The sequence below is a fragment of the Culex pipiens genome, chromosome 2 (assembly GCF_016801865.2).
Source record: "Culex pipiens pallens isolate TS chromosome 2, TS_CPP_V2, whole genome shotgun sequence".
In the NCBI taxonomy this organism is placed as follows: domain Eukaryota; kingdom Metazoa; phylum Arthropoda; class Insecta; order Diptera; family Culicidae; genus Culex; species Culex pipiens.
The window spans coordinates 7782037-7798942 of record NC_068938.1 but is presented as its reverse complement, the minus strand read 5'-3'; the positions used below and the strand labels follow the sequence as shown (position 1 = coordinate 7798942).

The 16906-nt window shown below is 38.5% G+C and overlaps 1 protein-coding gene across 1 annotated transcript in view; it reads right to left on the bottom strand.

Moving 5' to 3' along the window:
* LOC120412668 (ABC transporter G family member 5-like) overlaps positions 1–16906 on the bottom strand; it is a 110400-nt gene that overhangs the window by 27354 nt on the left and 66140 nt on the right. Inside the window, exon 12 of the mRNA XM_052708644.1 lies at positions 5064–5178. Within this exon, the coding sequence (XP_052564604.1) occupies positions 5064–5178 (115 nt within the window). The remainder of the gene's footprint in view (positions 1–5063; positions 5179–16906) is intronic.

Here is a 16906-nt window from a genome sequence, read left to right as displayed (position 1 = left end):
CCTCTAGGTAGGCCTTGCGCGCAACGCAGCCGCGGTAATTGCCGGTATGGTTGCCGTCACAGTTCGCGCACTTTACGCGCGGCTTGGTTTGTTCTGCCTTGTCCCCCAAGTCCGCCTTTCGTGGCAGTGCGCACGCCTCTGAAAGGTGTGACTCACCGCACTTCACGCAGCGGGGCCGGAGGTTGCAGTTCCGCGAGCCGTGGCCGAATTTCTGGCAACGGTGGCATTGCGCTACGTCCGTCGGGTTCTTGGCGTAAAACCGCCAGTTTACCCAAAAACCGTCCAACGTCTTAGTCCGCCGCAGGTCTTGGATCTTGACGGTGCCGCGGTCGAAGTACAACAGGTACAGGGTGTGCATACCCGTGACCGTTGTCTTGCGCGAGAGCACTTTTATCTCCCGCGGTTTTATTCCGGCGTCCGAAAGGTGCTTATTCAGGTCGGAAACCGGACGGTCTTGGTAACCCTGCAAGACGACCTTGACAGGGGGCTTCTCGGGGTTGAATGTGTAGAAGTTGAAGTTGCTACGCTTCAATTCTTCAAGCACCAGGTCAAAATTCTTTTTGGTCAGTGTGATCACTTGCACTGACGACTTGCCGATTTTTAGACAATATCCGAGGCCTTCCAGCAACTCGTCAACATCGTCCGCCAACGTGTCCAAAACAAAAATTGGAGGTGGTCTTCGTTCCGTAGGAGAATTGTTCTGTTTTGACGTCGACACTTTTTTCCGTGCACGACCATCATCATCGTCGTCGTCGTCGGTAGTGCTACCGTCGGTGTTGTTGTTGTTGTTTTCTTCGTCGTCGCTCAGCATCTGGAACTCGTTCCTGATGGGGATATTGGCGGATGTTGATGTGCCACTGGTTGTGGCACCGGAAGTACCGGAACGGGTTCGCACTGGTGATCTCGGAACATATCCGGGATGTAGTAACTTTTTGTCGATGCCTTCTGCGCTCACGCTCCCCTGCGCGATGGCGGTCGACACGGCGTTGGTCTGTTTACCTTTTTGCACACGGCCGGTAGACGAACTTCGCGGGTTTTTCGAGGCCGCACTCGAACTGCCACGGCCACGGCCGGCCTTTGGCATGCTGCAGGAGCAAACTCGCGGGTAATCACGGTAATTTACGGCGAAAAAATCGAAAAAACGATGGAGCACTGAGCACTTGACTGCTGCTTGCTCTCGTGCTTACACGGAGGTCAATCATAAAAAATAACAAAACTTCTATTGCATTATTATTATCATGTCTATAAGAAAAAGGTATTTGTTTTGAGAATATATAAAAAAAAGTCTGTAACAATATTCATTGTATTTGAATGAATAGTACCAAACCTTCCAACACCACTTCCCCCCTAAAATGCTACGTCTGTTCTGAGTGAAGCCAAAAAGAAAGTTGATCATTCAAGGCCAATACGAACCTTTCAAGAAATATTATATGTAGTTTGATGTGATAAAAAGTGCCATCATTTTTTTTTTCTTATAGAGTCGACTCTCTGGCTGTCGATCTTCTAGATATCAATAATTCTCCATCTATCGATGAATTCTTCAGTCCCTGTTTGCTTTAAAAATCTCTTCCGGTTGTCAATAATTTCAGTTTTCATGCTTCATTTTGCTTGGCAAAACGAAGCTTTAAAGGGTGTTTGAAATTTGTGTGTTTTTGTTTGATGGACGTTGCCATGATTCTCTCCCATAGCTGGGTATCAAGAAAAAAATATTTTCAATCGAGTCTTCATTTTGCATCGTTCTGTAATCTGATGATTCTCTTCCTCGACGGTCCCTTGGTTATTGACAAGCAGAGAGTCGACTGTAAAATGCGATTTCCCCGAACGCGGTCAAGCCGAAATGCCCGGTGCCCAGGAGCGCGCGCGCTCCGGGGCACCGGGCATTTCGGCTTGACCGCGTTCGGGGAAATGGTGTTCAGGGAAATGACTATTCAGGGATATGACTAATCGGGTAAGTGGCATTCGGGATTGTGGCCCATTCGGGAAAATGGCATTCGGGAATGTGGACGATTAGGGGAAATGGGAAATTCGGGTAAATGGAATTCGGGGAAATGACTATTAGGGGAAGTGTCTTTTCGGGGAAGTGGCATTCGGGGAAATGTCCCTTCGGTAATATGGGTTTCGGGGAAATGTCATAGATTCGCATTTTAAAAAACAAATCATTGAAATGTTGAAACCATGGCTCGTAATTTCAATTTTGCTTTTTTTTTATTTTCCGCGTCGAGGGACATAAAATTCAAAAAAAAAATGTCAATGGCCTAAATTCCAATCGTGTACTAAACTAAAATATTATCTTAATTTTGTTTAATTTTTTTTTTGTTTTGTTTAGCTTCAAGTTAAAATAGTAAAGCGTAGAATTTACCATAAAAAAATAAAAAGTACTTGCTTGCAAAGATTTTTTTAAAAAATGAACGCTAAATAAACATCATTACACAACCAGTGCTCCATAAAATTTTATTTCAAACTGAAATTTCTCGAAAACTATTAAACGAACTGAACTAAATCTTATTGCAATCCGAACACTAATTATTCTAACAAGGATATCTACTGATACTAATCCAAATTTCATCTTGTTAAACTCCTAATACACGGTTAACAAAAAAGTAAACAATCTCATTTTTTCTCTGACTTTATATTTTATTCACTCACAAATAATTTTTAATAGTTTATTGCATTCCATAAAGTCGTCATTTCTATTGCCCAACAAAAAGGAACAAATATTCTCAGTTTTGAGTGCAAAAGTCAAAAACTTTGAGATTATCTAAATTAAAACTTGTGTTGAAATATCCAGAAGAGCTGGTTAGTTTAAAAAGAACAGTAAATGTAAATGAAAAAAAAATCAAAATAAGTTCTTTTAGTTAATCTCTGTTCTCAGTACATTTTCCAAACATTGGTGTCAAAAAAGTTAAAAAAAATATTTACTTCGGGAATTTACAAAATTCTCGGGAAACGGGAAATATTATTTTACTGGAAATCCCGGTAATTCCCGTGCAATTGGACGCTCTAATCAAAGTATTTAAAAAAATAGAAAAAAAAGTTTTATGGATAAAAAGGTAAATATAAAACGGATTTTTTTTTCCGAGAACCAAATTCTTCCCGAAAAGTCAACTTTGCCGAAGACTCTAAATTGATCAGGAGATTTATTTTAAAAGATACAGAATTCCATACATTAACATACCCATTTTGACCTGCCCCAAAATTTCATGGAGACTTGTATGGAAAAAAATTGATTCAGAATGACTTCTTTTGACTAGGACGAAGAAAAGTGCATACATAATTTAAATTTTCAAACAATTTGTAAATTTCTAGTCCTTGCAATTTGTTAATGTATTTTAAATATATTTTGAAACATGGATCAGACTGGATATGAAAATTTTATTTTCTACGTTTTATCGACATGAAATCAAATTATAAACGTTTATGGTGCAACAAATATTGTAGTTATAGGAAAGCAGTCAATCTACAAAGTATAATTAGCCTAGTTTCCTGTTTTTAATAAAGTAAATCAATCGTGCTGTCTGGAACTGTTTTCTTCTGAACTCCGATCGTAGTATACTGACCAAAGTAATTAACTTTAAAGCATTTCCCCCAAGCATCCCGCCCCTTCAAATCCCACCCACCAACTCAAACCACTGACTTGTTGCAAAGACCTCCTCCACGCGCATCATGGCCTGCTACTGCTACCACAGCTCAGTTCATTGGGTTCTCCGTCCGCAAAGCAAAATGTAAACACAGTGCAGCTTCCCCGCACTGCTGACTGATTCGCCTCACCACAACCCCCAGCATGCTTCGATCGATACGCGTTTCACTCAACAAACGATCTTTGTTCCGCTAAGCCGATTCAGAACAAGTGTTGATCGAAAAGGTCAAACACACTTGGCGTTGATATCCGAGGAGAATTCGTTGAATGTCTGAGTAACGAGTTCGCTAATTACCTTGGTGCTGACTGTCTCCGTACTTGCACTTTTATTGAACAAATGGAAATGAATGCTTTTTTGTATCATGAACCGGCAGCGATTGTAAAGGTCTCCTCCAGTGACAGAAGTAATGAATATCCAGCAGCAGACGACTATGAGTCAGGGTCTTGACAACGATGACTTCTGGTTCTGGCTTGAACCGCTGACCATAGCAAGGAACAAAGGACCGTCAACGTCACCATCTCATAGCTTTCTTGGAGAAGATGAATTGCTTCGTCTTTGTTCAGTTTTTAGACGAAGAACCACCCTAGAGCACTCACAAACCGAGAGTTCCTCGGTACAGCTGTACCGAGTGCTCCAGCCGTGCACCGAAATTGAGTTCGTTTGTTTGTTCTTACTCAACGCCGACTGTTACAGCTCGCCGGACACCTCGTAACTTTACTCCATCGAGCTGTGCTGTGCTTCGTCATGCTGGTTTTCCTCAATCGCAGCAAGTCAGCTGTTTCGGTACATTTGAGTGACCGCAGGGTGAGTGCTGGGGGCACTCAGTTGCACCTGAGAAGAAAGAGCGATACAAACTGCTTGCCCGAGCATGGTTAGGAGGAAGAAGGGGGGTGGAGGTCGGAGCAAACATAAACAAAGCGCGGTGCGGTGATCGTGGTAGGCTATGCTAGATAGAGAGGGCTGATGAGTCATGAGGTGTACGTGAACGGGGAATCGCAGTAGCCGGGAGCAGCTGGGAACCAGTTATGATGCGGTTGGTTTAGGTACAAATTCTATTTGAACGAGCTAAAGCTGAAGAGGGAAACGCTGGATTAGCCTCGATTGGATGAGAGACTCTTCACTGGAAGGTGGATGATTAGCTGGTTTCAAGAAAAGCTTAGCTGTTGAAATGATAAAGCAATGCACTATTTTCACCATAAACAGAGATCAATTTGATGAGCTTTTCAAATAAATTTTGCTCTACAAAAACAGCAAAAGTATAATAAAATGTAAAACGAGCGTGAACAATTTCAAGCACTTTTCAACATCAACATAACCTCACGTCAGTCGTTTGAAGGTTTCATTTTTCATAACCTTAACGTTCCTAACTCGCAAATCAGCACGTTCCAGAATTAACATTTCCCCAGAGCTCAACTAAATACTCACGTGTACCCGGCCAGTATGTCCAGCAGCGTACTCTTCCCTGCCCCAGAAGGTCCCATGATGGCCGTCAGCTCACCAGCTCGGAACTCGCCGTTGATATTCCTTAAGATGTCACGGCCTAGAAATAACAAAATGAGAAGGAAAAAAAAATAAATAAAATAAAATAATTTGCTCTCACTCTTGGAGATAAGAGCAGCTGACCGGGGCTGATAACCGACATTTGCCAGATGTTTCCATAGAAAAGACTGTGTTCTTCTTGTTGATGAATATGTTTAATGACAAAGAAGACGACGACGTCGACCCATTTTGCGCGAGCTCAAGGTCTTGATAACGACATTCTGGCTGGAACACCTGTTCCCGAGTGGGCCGGCTTATCGTATAAAATTAATAAAATGCAAAACTGGGAGTGTCAATCAAAGAACTGTTTTCAAGTTAAGACTAATGAACTGCGAAACTGTCTGTTTGAAGTATAAAATACATCATTTTTTGATTTTGAAATCTTTGTTACATCTAAAAATGGAAATCCAGCTTTGCAAAACAACCAACTTAAGTTCAAAAACACGAACCGAGGATAACCTCACAAGTCAAGTCGTGGTGCAACAATTAAGCAGAAATATAGCTCGCCCCCATCGTAAACATTGTGCTGCAAGCGGTTAAAAAACGGTTGGTCAGTTTTGTTTACCCTTCTCCAGCAATTAAAATGAGGAAGTGGCGGTGCCGCACACTCCGAACTTATAAAAAGAGCAAAGTTGCACGATCAGCAGGTCAGCTCATTTTTGCAACGGGATTTGTACTGCAATGTGAAATGTTGTAATAATTTGTAAGAGATCATCACAATTATAATTGGATTTTTTCTAGAGCACAATTTTGTTGCATAATAAAAAACAATCAAGCCTAATTTTTCTCACATCGGTTCTAGAACTCGCGTCTTGTTAAGCTCAATTTACAAACCCGTGTAAAATTAACAGCACAGGTTAGATCACGGACATTCGGAATCTGGGAAAAATATATTTTAACATGCGATCGGTTCACAAATAGCTGGCGATTTTCCATGTCGAGGTTAAATTGGAAATTTGTGGAATTTATTAACAATTGCGGTCAAAAGAATGCAAATTAAGGAAAATATTAGTATGTAATTGAAAATTTGATTTAATTGTGAAAAAGCAAACTTATTATTTTATCTACAAATATAAGATTAAATTACGTTTTATTACTCTTGAAGCCATTTTTGACTGTTTAAATTAAATGAAAGTTGTTAACTATGAAAAACAAAATCAAAATCATTAAGTTGCAACTTATTAATCTGAAAATCATTCGAAAAACTAAAAAGAAAACTAAACAAAATAAACTTTGTTTCTCGCTGAACAAAGTTGCTCAAGAAGATTTCGTATCAAAACAGGAAAAAAAAAATATAAAAAAACATAACTTCAATAGATAACTGGGCGATTGAAAGTCATTGAATCATAATGAACACAACTTTGCTGATATTATTTGGATATTGTTATTTTTATAAATAAAAAAAACCGGAGCCATTTTTACAATAACATTAAAAAAGGGAAGGCAGAAATTTAAGCAAAAAGAACAAAAAGAACAAATTGAATACAACTTTTACAACATGGGATCAAAAAGAATTCTTTTAATCAAAATTAACAAATTTAAATAAATTTATTGGGATAAATTGGGTGATCCTATAATTTTAAATTATTGTAAATGTAATTTTATTGAAACGATATCGATTTATTTTCAAATCTTCTTTTTGTGGAAAATTATGCCAACTTTTGAGCCCTACTGTTAATAAAGAAATTCAGCAACACGCGATTTTTGATATAAATTGAAAAAAAAAATCTAAAGATTCCACATTCAAAAATCCGTAATTATTATTTTTTGGATGTTTCAGGTTTTTATACCCGCATCTTTTCAGCCGCCGGGTTTTGATTTTTTTTTAATAATTTTTGTTTCGAAAAATGAAAATCTTACTTATTTTTTTTAACTTTTTTAAAACCAAATTTGCAATCGAAAAGTACTTTACAAATTAGTAGTTTATATAACAAGTATCAAAAAGAAGTTTTTTTTCAGTTCGAGTCGAGGTTGGATAAATACGACGAGTTCTGGAAAATCAAGTTTTGCAACGATTTCCATGCAACATTTTATGCAATACTAAAAATACTACAGTTCAAACTCGATTATCCGAAGTTTCGATTATCCGAAGTTTCGATTATCCGAAGGTTTGTATGAGACTTCAGATAATGCATCACGATTTTTTTTATTTTCATGCTTTAAACATCAAATCCGAACTATGCAACCCAATTTTAGTCAAATTTGAATATTTGATCGCATTTTAAATTACAAAATGCTTTTTTCAATATTTCATCACCGCCATTTTAGCCGCCCATGTTCGCATAAATGTCTCATATGCAAAAACAGCAAGCTGAGAAAAACACAAGGAAAGTTTGTCCCACACGTAATGCTATGTGTTAAGTTTTCACGAAAAAACTGGATTTCCTCTTGATTTCTAAAACAATGTACTGGATGTTATAGGCTTTTCTGAAAGATCTCTCAATTTTAAACAAAACTGCAACAATAACTCAAAAACGATGAAAATGCATATGGGACATTTATGCGATCAGGGGCAGTTTATGGGTTTACTTAAATTAACTTATCAAAAAAGACAACAATTGTTTGCTGGAGTCCCGAGTTATAATTACAAATGTTAACGGTAGTCTTACTTGTACGTGCGTCAAACGCATCCTGACCTGCAATCCCTTTGGCCAATTGTCGTACTTACATCAATTTCCAGGGAGTGACAAGATAGCACGACAAGATTGAAACTTCTTTCGTATGAAAAGTGACAACAATCCGCGGAGCTTTTTTGGTTTTTATTGGATATCTCAGGATTGAAATCGAATTTTGGAGATCTGTGAAGGTCAAAAGGTGAGGCATTGTGAGCTGCACAAAATGGCGTTCTTAACTCAATTTGGCCCAAAATGCACGTACGACAAGTTAGCACGACGGCAACGATATGTGAAGGAGAAGTCGAATTTAAATATAGCAAAAAAGAATCAGTCAAAAAATAAAAATAAAATCAAGTTATTTAACTAAAAAGAGATGAATGCACACTAGGGTGCCCAGAAAAAATAACCTCCTGCTCCACAAGCGGAAAACGGTTTTTTGGGTTATTTTAAGCATCTGTGTAAATTTTGAGCGAAATTGGATGAGATTAACCCATTGATACCCGAGCCTAAAATTGATGAAAAAAATGTTTTTCATACAAAAATGACTTTTTTAAATCGCTAATAACTTTTCAGGATCGAGTTTTACAGTTTTGGTATGTCCTACAAAGTTGTAGAGCATAAAATTTTCAATAAGAATCTCACTTTTAGGAATATTTGGATGGAAGTAGCGCACCATGCAGACCAAACCGTTAAAAACTTGGGTTTTCCATACAATTTTTCGATTTTTCCCATACCGAGTATCAATGGGAAAATGATGACCGATTTTGCCCATATTTGGCCCAGAGTCCTAAAATAGGTCAAGGAACAATATTCAGCTTGTGGAGCGAGGTTTTGAAAAAAAGTCCCATATTCTGGGCACCCTAATGTACACTAGGGTGCCCAAAAAAAATGACCCCCTGCTCCAAAAGCAAAAAACGGTTCTTTGGGATATTTTAAGCATCTGTGCAAATTTTGAGCAAAATTGGTAAAGATTAACTCATTGATACCCGAGCCTAAAGTTGGTAAAAAAAAGATTTTCATGCAAAATTAACTTTTTTAAATCATTATTATCTTTTTAGAATCGAGTTATTCAGCTTTGGTATGTTCTACAAAGTTGTAAAACATTAAATTTTTAGTGAAAATCTCACTTTTGGGAATATTTGGATGGTAGTTGCGCCCCCTGGAATAATATCACATATTCTGGGCACCCTAATACACACTAGTGTAAAGTCTCCTTAGGCTGGTACAAATATTTTTAAAAGATTTTGTCACGTTCTCCCCCAAAATCGGCCCAAAAAATCAGGGAGCAAAACATGCAAAACATTGCAAAACAACAGAACAATTGTAAAATGCATTTTAAAACACTTTTTTCAGTCAAATTTCGAAAATATGGCTTGTTATTCCAATTTTGATATTTTTTAATTTTATTTTTTTGCAGAATCTAAGGTTCAAAAAGCTTTCTTCATTTATAAGGAATCTTGAAAAGGCAGCCAATAAAATTACATCGTGATTACAAGTTTTTTTAAATACATTTTTGAAGTTATGTTTCCCTCTGTAATTACTCTTAGCATTAAGAACAATGTAATTACAAAAGCCGACTCGTTCCTAACCAGGTCCCAGTACCGAAAAGGACCTAATAAAAATAATTTTATGAAAAAAAAGTTATGTTTTTCAATTTTGTTTTAAACGAAATGTATTGCCAAATATGTAGTTAAAACTAGTGTTGTTCGTAATTTTAAACTCTTCAGAATTAATAATCATCTAAAATAACAAAAAATAGGTCACGGCAACCTACACACACACTCACTCATACACACAGCATGAGTTCATCTGCTTGCGATTATAAAACATAACTCTCGTTCGTTTGCACGCGTTCGTCCCGCGCGAATCAAAGTGGGCTGCGAGCGAGAGAGAGCCGAAAACCACGAAAATGGTAAAAAGACGCGTTGAAAAGGCCACATCTCTTTTTTGCTCTGCCTCTCTGCTGCTGCTGACCGAAAGGAAGAGAAATTTTTTTTTTTCTTCACTACTTATTTTTATTAGGTCCTTTTAGGTGCTGCGACCAGGTTAGGACCGAGGATCAAGAGTACAACAAATAATAAATAATAATAAATAAAAAAAAACTGTAACTGAATTAGATGATCATTTTCTCGTGCCATGTGTCAGCAAGTGTGCGATCACGTCAATCTGTTCCTCGGGTGTCTTGCACTGCCTCAAGCGAACTCTGTATTCTCGGTAAATGGCCCACAGCTCCGACTCGCTGTACAGCATCCGTTCACCTTGTTGCTCCTTCGGGGTTGCACCGGCACCGGCGCCAGTACTTACGCTACTTCTTCCTGCGGGACGAGGATGTTTCTCTTCCGGTACCGCTCCAGGTAGCGGAGGAAAATCCGCCGCGGTAAACACAGCTCCTGCCGGAGTCTGTTTGTCTTTCTTCCATGCTGGCGGCTTCGGCTTGGACGCCTGCTGCCTCGACTGGATGAACTGCGCACGTTTGGGACAGCTGCGGTCCAGACCCTCGTGGGATCCAGAACAGTTGACACACTTCTTGGCTTGGGCTTCTTCTGCTTTGCACTTTTCTGTGCTGTGGGCACCCCCACAGCTGCTGCACCTAGGCTTGAGATGGCAGTTACTAGTTCCGTGACCGAATTGCAAGCAGTTCTTGCACTGGGTCACGTGCGGTTCTTTGCTCCGGTAGGCCACCCACCGGACGACGACTGGTCCCACTTTCTTTACCTTGCTACTCAACTCCTTCAGACTGGTGTGCCCCTTGGGGAAGAGCACGATGAAAGGCGTCTCATCGATGGCGGGAAGCTGCTGCTTCCGCCTGATGGCGTGTACTGCCAAAACGTCCAGCTGATGTTCCGTCTTGAGCAGCTCCTTGACGTAATCCGGTTCCGCGTTCGGGAGACCTCGCATTACTACCCGGTGCGGTCTCGCACTGCGCTTTCCGTGCGTGTAGAACTGCACCTTGTTCTTCTTCAGGTGGGCTTGCACCGTGTCGAAGTCGTCGCTCGAGAAGCACGTAATTTTGGTGCCGTACCGCGTCAGTTTGTGTTCCGGCTGGACATCACATGTCGACATCACCTTCGCAAGGCGGGCGAAGCTCGTTTCTTTCACCACCAGCGGCGGCTGCTTCTTCTCCCCAGCTGAATTGCCGGGTGCTGGTTCCACGGGGATGGTTTTTTCTGCTGCTGGGTTCGCATTGTTGTTGTTGTTGCTCTTCTCCGCTAGCGGGCTGAACTTGTTGTTGCTGAGCAGTTTCTCCACTTCCTGGCCATTGCCGTCGTTGATCTCCTCCTTAGCCTTCCTGCGCCGAACCTTGATCACGGGACGAAATTCGCCCCCGTCCTCTCCTCCTCCTTCGGAGTCTTCCACCTCCATGCCCGTCGCCGCCTGCGTTTTGGGTTGGAAACCGTCCGGTTTCTCCCACACACTTTTCTTCATGGCCGCGTTCCAGTAGAACGGCCTTCCATCCTCAGCCCTATGCTCCGTCCACTCACTCTCCGCCGTCGCGGCCGCCGCCATGGCCGTCGGCGAAAGTTAAAAAAAAACACCGTCTAAAATGCGCTAAGCTCCAATCAAAGGACACACGTCTGCTCTGGGCGAAGTGTCAAACTGTGAAGGAAGAGAAATTTCCAAGGCCAACTTCGCGCGGTTTCTTCGGCTTTGCACGCGCCAGTCTTTTAGTTTTTTGCTGTTTAATTTTCGTGCACATGTTTGGACTGGATCTTTTTTTGTTTTACTTAAAATTTTCAGCGATTGGGTATTGCATTCGGGCACGTTTGTTTGCGTTCAAATCAGCTGACACCTTGAGATTTGTTGACGCAAATGGTTTTAATTAGTCGCTTTTTGTTGTCAAATTACGAATTTGAATGGATTTGTGAAATTTTGCGCTTTCTCGCTAATTAATAAAATCTATTTGAGTTTGATTAGCATGCAAACTGGTTCATAAATATCACAGAGCACTCAAAGTAAACAAATTAAGTTTAATGTTTCGATTTCAATTTCAAATGCCTAAAAGAAGCAAAGCTCGCATAAAGAGGCCATTCACCCTGTTGCTAAGTTGGCAAACCCGGCTCATTCGCGTTCTTTTTTTTTTTCTCTCTGTTTATTTTTTGTGGCCAAACGCATGATCGTCAGTCGTCGTCGCCGGTCGTCGTCGTCGGCTGTTTCATTCTGTGTGCGTTGGCTGGTTTGACACGGCGAGAAAAAAAAGAAACAACAAACCTCGGAAGATTAGGCGCAGACAAAGTAGGCTGTCGTCTACACAAATACACAGACACACAGATAATTTCTAAACGTTGTGACAGTGGAAAAATCCTACGCAGCTGACATGTGCGAATTTATAAATTTGCAAATTTAACTCGACGACCAAATAAAACAAGAATAGGAGTTGAGACAAAGAAGAAGACTTGCTTGCCTGTTTGGTGGAGCTGGTTTGAGTGTAATTAATACCCGGGTCGTGATGAGACAATCAGACGGTTGTTTGGCGTTTCTGGATTGAGACATTTGGGTTGATTTGGTCAGGCAAATCGTGCGATTTTTTACCACTTTTGCTATGTTTAATTGACTTTTTATTTTGTTTAAAACATATGATCGAAAGACGAAACAACAAATACACTTTTAAAATGATTTCATCATTTTTTTCAAATAACAATTTCTTATGATTTGATCTCAGTTTGATGAGTTGAAACTGATAAAATGTCTTACTGTATGGACGTTGACTTAGAGCGTGGCACTACGAGGCAAAAATCGTCGTCGATTTTGAAAATTACGCATAAAACAACATATTTTAATTTAAAGATGTTGGTAAAATTGGCGGCAAAAATTTTTTATGTCAAGTCAATTTTTTGGAAATGAAGGTAAAACATTTTACCAAATGCTTTATAAATTAGTACGGGTACATCCGTAGTGTCAAACATTCATAACATATCAATTTATTTTGAAAAACATCTAAATTTTAACTTTTTTCCAATCATTATGATCCAAAAATTAAAAAAAAATCAATGCCTTACTTATTTTAAATTACCAAAAAAAAAATAATTGTATTTAAAATAGTTTACAATCGATTTTAGTTACTTTTTCCTTTAAAATATTATTTTTATCAATTCGTCGCTTGTGTGCTATCTTGTGACACGTCTACTGTAAAAGAAAGGACGGTCACAAGATAGTACACAAGCGTCGAATTATAATAGATTATTATTGTTATTTTTACTTCACCCTGTTGTTTCTTCAAAAACATGAAATTAAATTTGAAAATTCAGCAACTCATGAGTTAAAAAAGTAAATTTAACACTTTTTTATAATTTTACTTTCAAATTGATAATTTTAGATAAATTAATAAAAAAAAACATGGCTTTCCTATATTTTCTAAGTGAGAATTGTTGTACAATTTTAAACAATGTACTTATGTTGGTTTACTCCATTAGGATTTTTTCTTTTTTGGATATAGCCTAGCTAATTTGCAAATTTTGCGAAGGTTAGAGATTTGCAATTGTTACAGCCTTTCAAAAATTGTATAAAACATTTCTGTTTTTAGCTAGTCCAAACATCAATAGAAAGATCGCGTAAAAAGAATTTAAATTATCGGTAAAGCAAATTATTATGTTACAATTTAGTTTTCCTAAAATTTTCAAAAAATAAAAAAAGAGCTCTACACTGTTTCAAATTTGTGGAATGACTGTTTAAATCAGATTATAAATATTTTAGGTTTTCTAATTCCCAGTCGATAAAGCTCGCTACTTGGAATAAGTAGAATGTATGAAGCTGATTTGATTGTTTTGCATTAAAGCTCCTTTAAAAAAATATTTCCACCACTCCAACACGTCATAACTGCGAAACACCCCACAATCCATCATCGGCATGTGGTGAAGTATGCAACAGGTGCGATCCAAGCAGGCGAACCGCCAAATTGCAGCTTGGCCGGCCCACTTTGATGTAAACACTCACTCACCCAGTCTCACCCAAACTCACACACTCTCGAGGCGATTGAGTAAGGTAAGTTACAAAGCGAAAAGAAATTGAAACGAAAAAAATGTGCAGAAAAATGTGAGCAATAAAAACAAAACGGTGACGTAAGGAGGAAAATTGTGCCACAAATGCAATTAATGTAAACAAAGCAAAGCAAAGCTGATGGAAAAAATATGAAAGAAATGCAGCCGTTTTTGCTGCTTCAGATGTCTGAAAGAAGATAAGTTAACAGAATAAGTGCAAACCAGACTTGACAGCTAATCTGATGCTTTTTAATCGTAGCTGGATTAAGATGCACAGCAAAAAATAAATAAATTAAAATTGTTGTCAAAATTTGAACTTTTGAGATGTCAAACTTGTGCAATTAATTGTTTTTTTTTTTAAAGTTATCAAAAAACAAGCTAGAATATGTTTTTTTTCACCGTGCAATAACAAAGCATGCTACGTTGATGAATGTTTCATTCCTTTGACGAGCGCGTGTCGTCGCGCCGTGGTCAACTCGATTGAAGGCGCGTGTCAAATCGACATTTTCTGAACCGTTTTCGATTAAAATACATTTGAATTCGTTACGAGGAAAGAGGTGTGCACGACAGTATGTATAGCTGGGGTTTGTTTAAGTAAGTAATACTAATAATTTTAATATGCAGCGTAGTACCTGGAAATAATTGATTTACATTTCAATAAATTTGCGGGGTATTTAACCAATGGAAAAAGTATAGTACAGTCATCCCACATATTCGGAACAGTTTACAGATCGGCCAATGTTCAACAAATCATATAAAATCGATAATTGAACATAATAATTTGCTTTTACCTTCACGTGAAAGCTCTTCTTCCGATCTTTCGATTGATGTATAGACCGACTGTACATTTTTACGTTTATATTAAGTTTTTAAAGAATAACATTGACCCTTGAAATCCACAAATTCGGAACACTTTTTTCTTACGGTGTAAACAAACTTTTTTTCTCTCCCGGAGTACATATTTTTTACAAAATAATGACTTCACACTCTGAAACCAATAAAACTCATGCTTAGTAGTGTTTTACGAATGGTCTGATAACTTTTTTTGTGAAAATATCAGTTAAATTCAGGTGTTCCATAATTGTGGGAGGCATAATAACAACCCACAATCATGGAACAGGCAATTTGGAGGCAGTGTTTTAGTGCTCTGGATAAAATAGTCTTGAAATGAAGTTTTTTGTTCAAAAAATTCTTCTTTTAATAGTGAAATAGCAAGAGAATGTCCAAATAAAGGTCCTAAAAATAGCAGGGTCGACAGAAAAGTTGCATTTTGCATCCTATTGACTAATTACCACAAAAGTGTTCCGAATATGTGGGATGACTGTACTGGACAGCGAAATTTGTCCTCTTTTCATATAAGTCTTTGTAAACTTTTGAAAAAACAGTGCAATTATACAAATTTAGCATTTGGCCAAAACTAGAATTTTTGAACCAAACTTCCATGATACTTCAACAAATCATTCAACCAGTTCTTCCCACAATGCTCCTCCCAAATGACGCGCGATGCGTGTTGAATCCACAATCACATCACGCCACACAAACTGAAATTCTCCTTTTTTGGCCCAGCCCGGAAGCCAAACATGAGCTGAGCAAAGAATGAACCGCTCCCAACAACTGCTTTGCAAAATCACAAAAGCCACAAAACCGTTGCAGAATTCAAGTCTCTTGGACTGGCGTCAGATATCCTCACCTGATGATCGTGGGGAGGTGATTTGTTTTGTTTTCGCCAAAACCACCAAATCATAACGAACTTTTTTTTGTGCTATTTGCCGATTTTTGTTTGAGAGTTTGTCCATGAATAACGTAACACTATTTTCATTGCTACGTTCTAGAACAAATATGTTAAAAAAGTACTGAAAAATTCTAAACAAAAAGAAATAGTTACGTAATTTAAGCATGTCCCCTATCCAAATCTAAACAACGAATGGAGACAGCCAGTCAAACGGCGACGGTTGATTCGCCGGATGGAACTTGTAGTATTAGACGGGGGGAACCGGTTTCTACAGTCCACCGTTCAATGTAAGTGTGACTGCCAACTTCATTGAATCGCTGAATAAATGAACTGATCAAGCTGGTGGTCTTGGTCTAAGTCGAGTGATGATCGATTTCAGTCTGGGCTACGCGATTAGCTTTATGCAAATTGCACTCGGGCTTTCTTGGTATTGGTGCTGCAAGTTTGCGATCGACTTAATTAATGGCACGCGCCTGAGCAGCAAAAAACTGGTTCTTTCATAAAGTGACAGTGACCTACTTAAGGTGAGAGGAAAGCAGCGCGTTAATGAGATCAATTTCCAAGCCGGATCGAATTGACGAGTGCCATCGATCGTCATTACTAAACGAACGGAGGGCGACTTAGTGCAAATTTGAACTGCACTTGGATGGGTGTGCGACAGCTTTAATCTTTGTACAGCAAATAGTCAGTGTGCCTTGTGTGTGCGAGACAGAGAGGTGTTTGCATTGAAGTTGTGTGCGCAAACTTTGATGAAGACTTTACGTGACAAAACGAGACTCGAGACGATGTCCCGATGGCAGTATTCATAATCAAGTCACAGAGATTTCAGTAAAATTTTAATATCTAACCGAAACCTTAAGTGGGAGTACGAAATATTAAACACTTGAAAGACGGTTTAAAAATAATCAAAACATAACAATTTCAGACAAAAAATAAGAAATTATGAAATTTAGAGAAAATAATCGTTGCTAGTTTGTGCCCTCTTTGTTATTTTATTTTGAATTATTTATGCATTTATTTCAATATCAGTCTTAAAAACGCCACTATCATAAATTTGATTAAAAAAAAACAATTTGGAGGTTAATTTGAGAAATTTCCAGCAAGAGACCAACTTGACTTTATTTTTCCATAAATAAAGGCAAGTCAGTTATGATATCAAGGTAGGCTTGAACATCTACAACACAGTTTCAACCTGGTTCAACTGTCATTTCCAGGTTTGTTTTGGTAGTTTTCTAAGTAAATAGTTATAAGCAAACAATAAAAAAAAAATTTAGATTTATATGTTTAGATAATGTTTTTAATAAAGTTCCTGGATATGAAAATATGATCTGCAACGACACCAGAAATTATTAATTTATTACAGAGGCAATTAAAAATCTCAACTGCTAGTCCTTTAAAATATTTTAA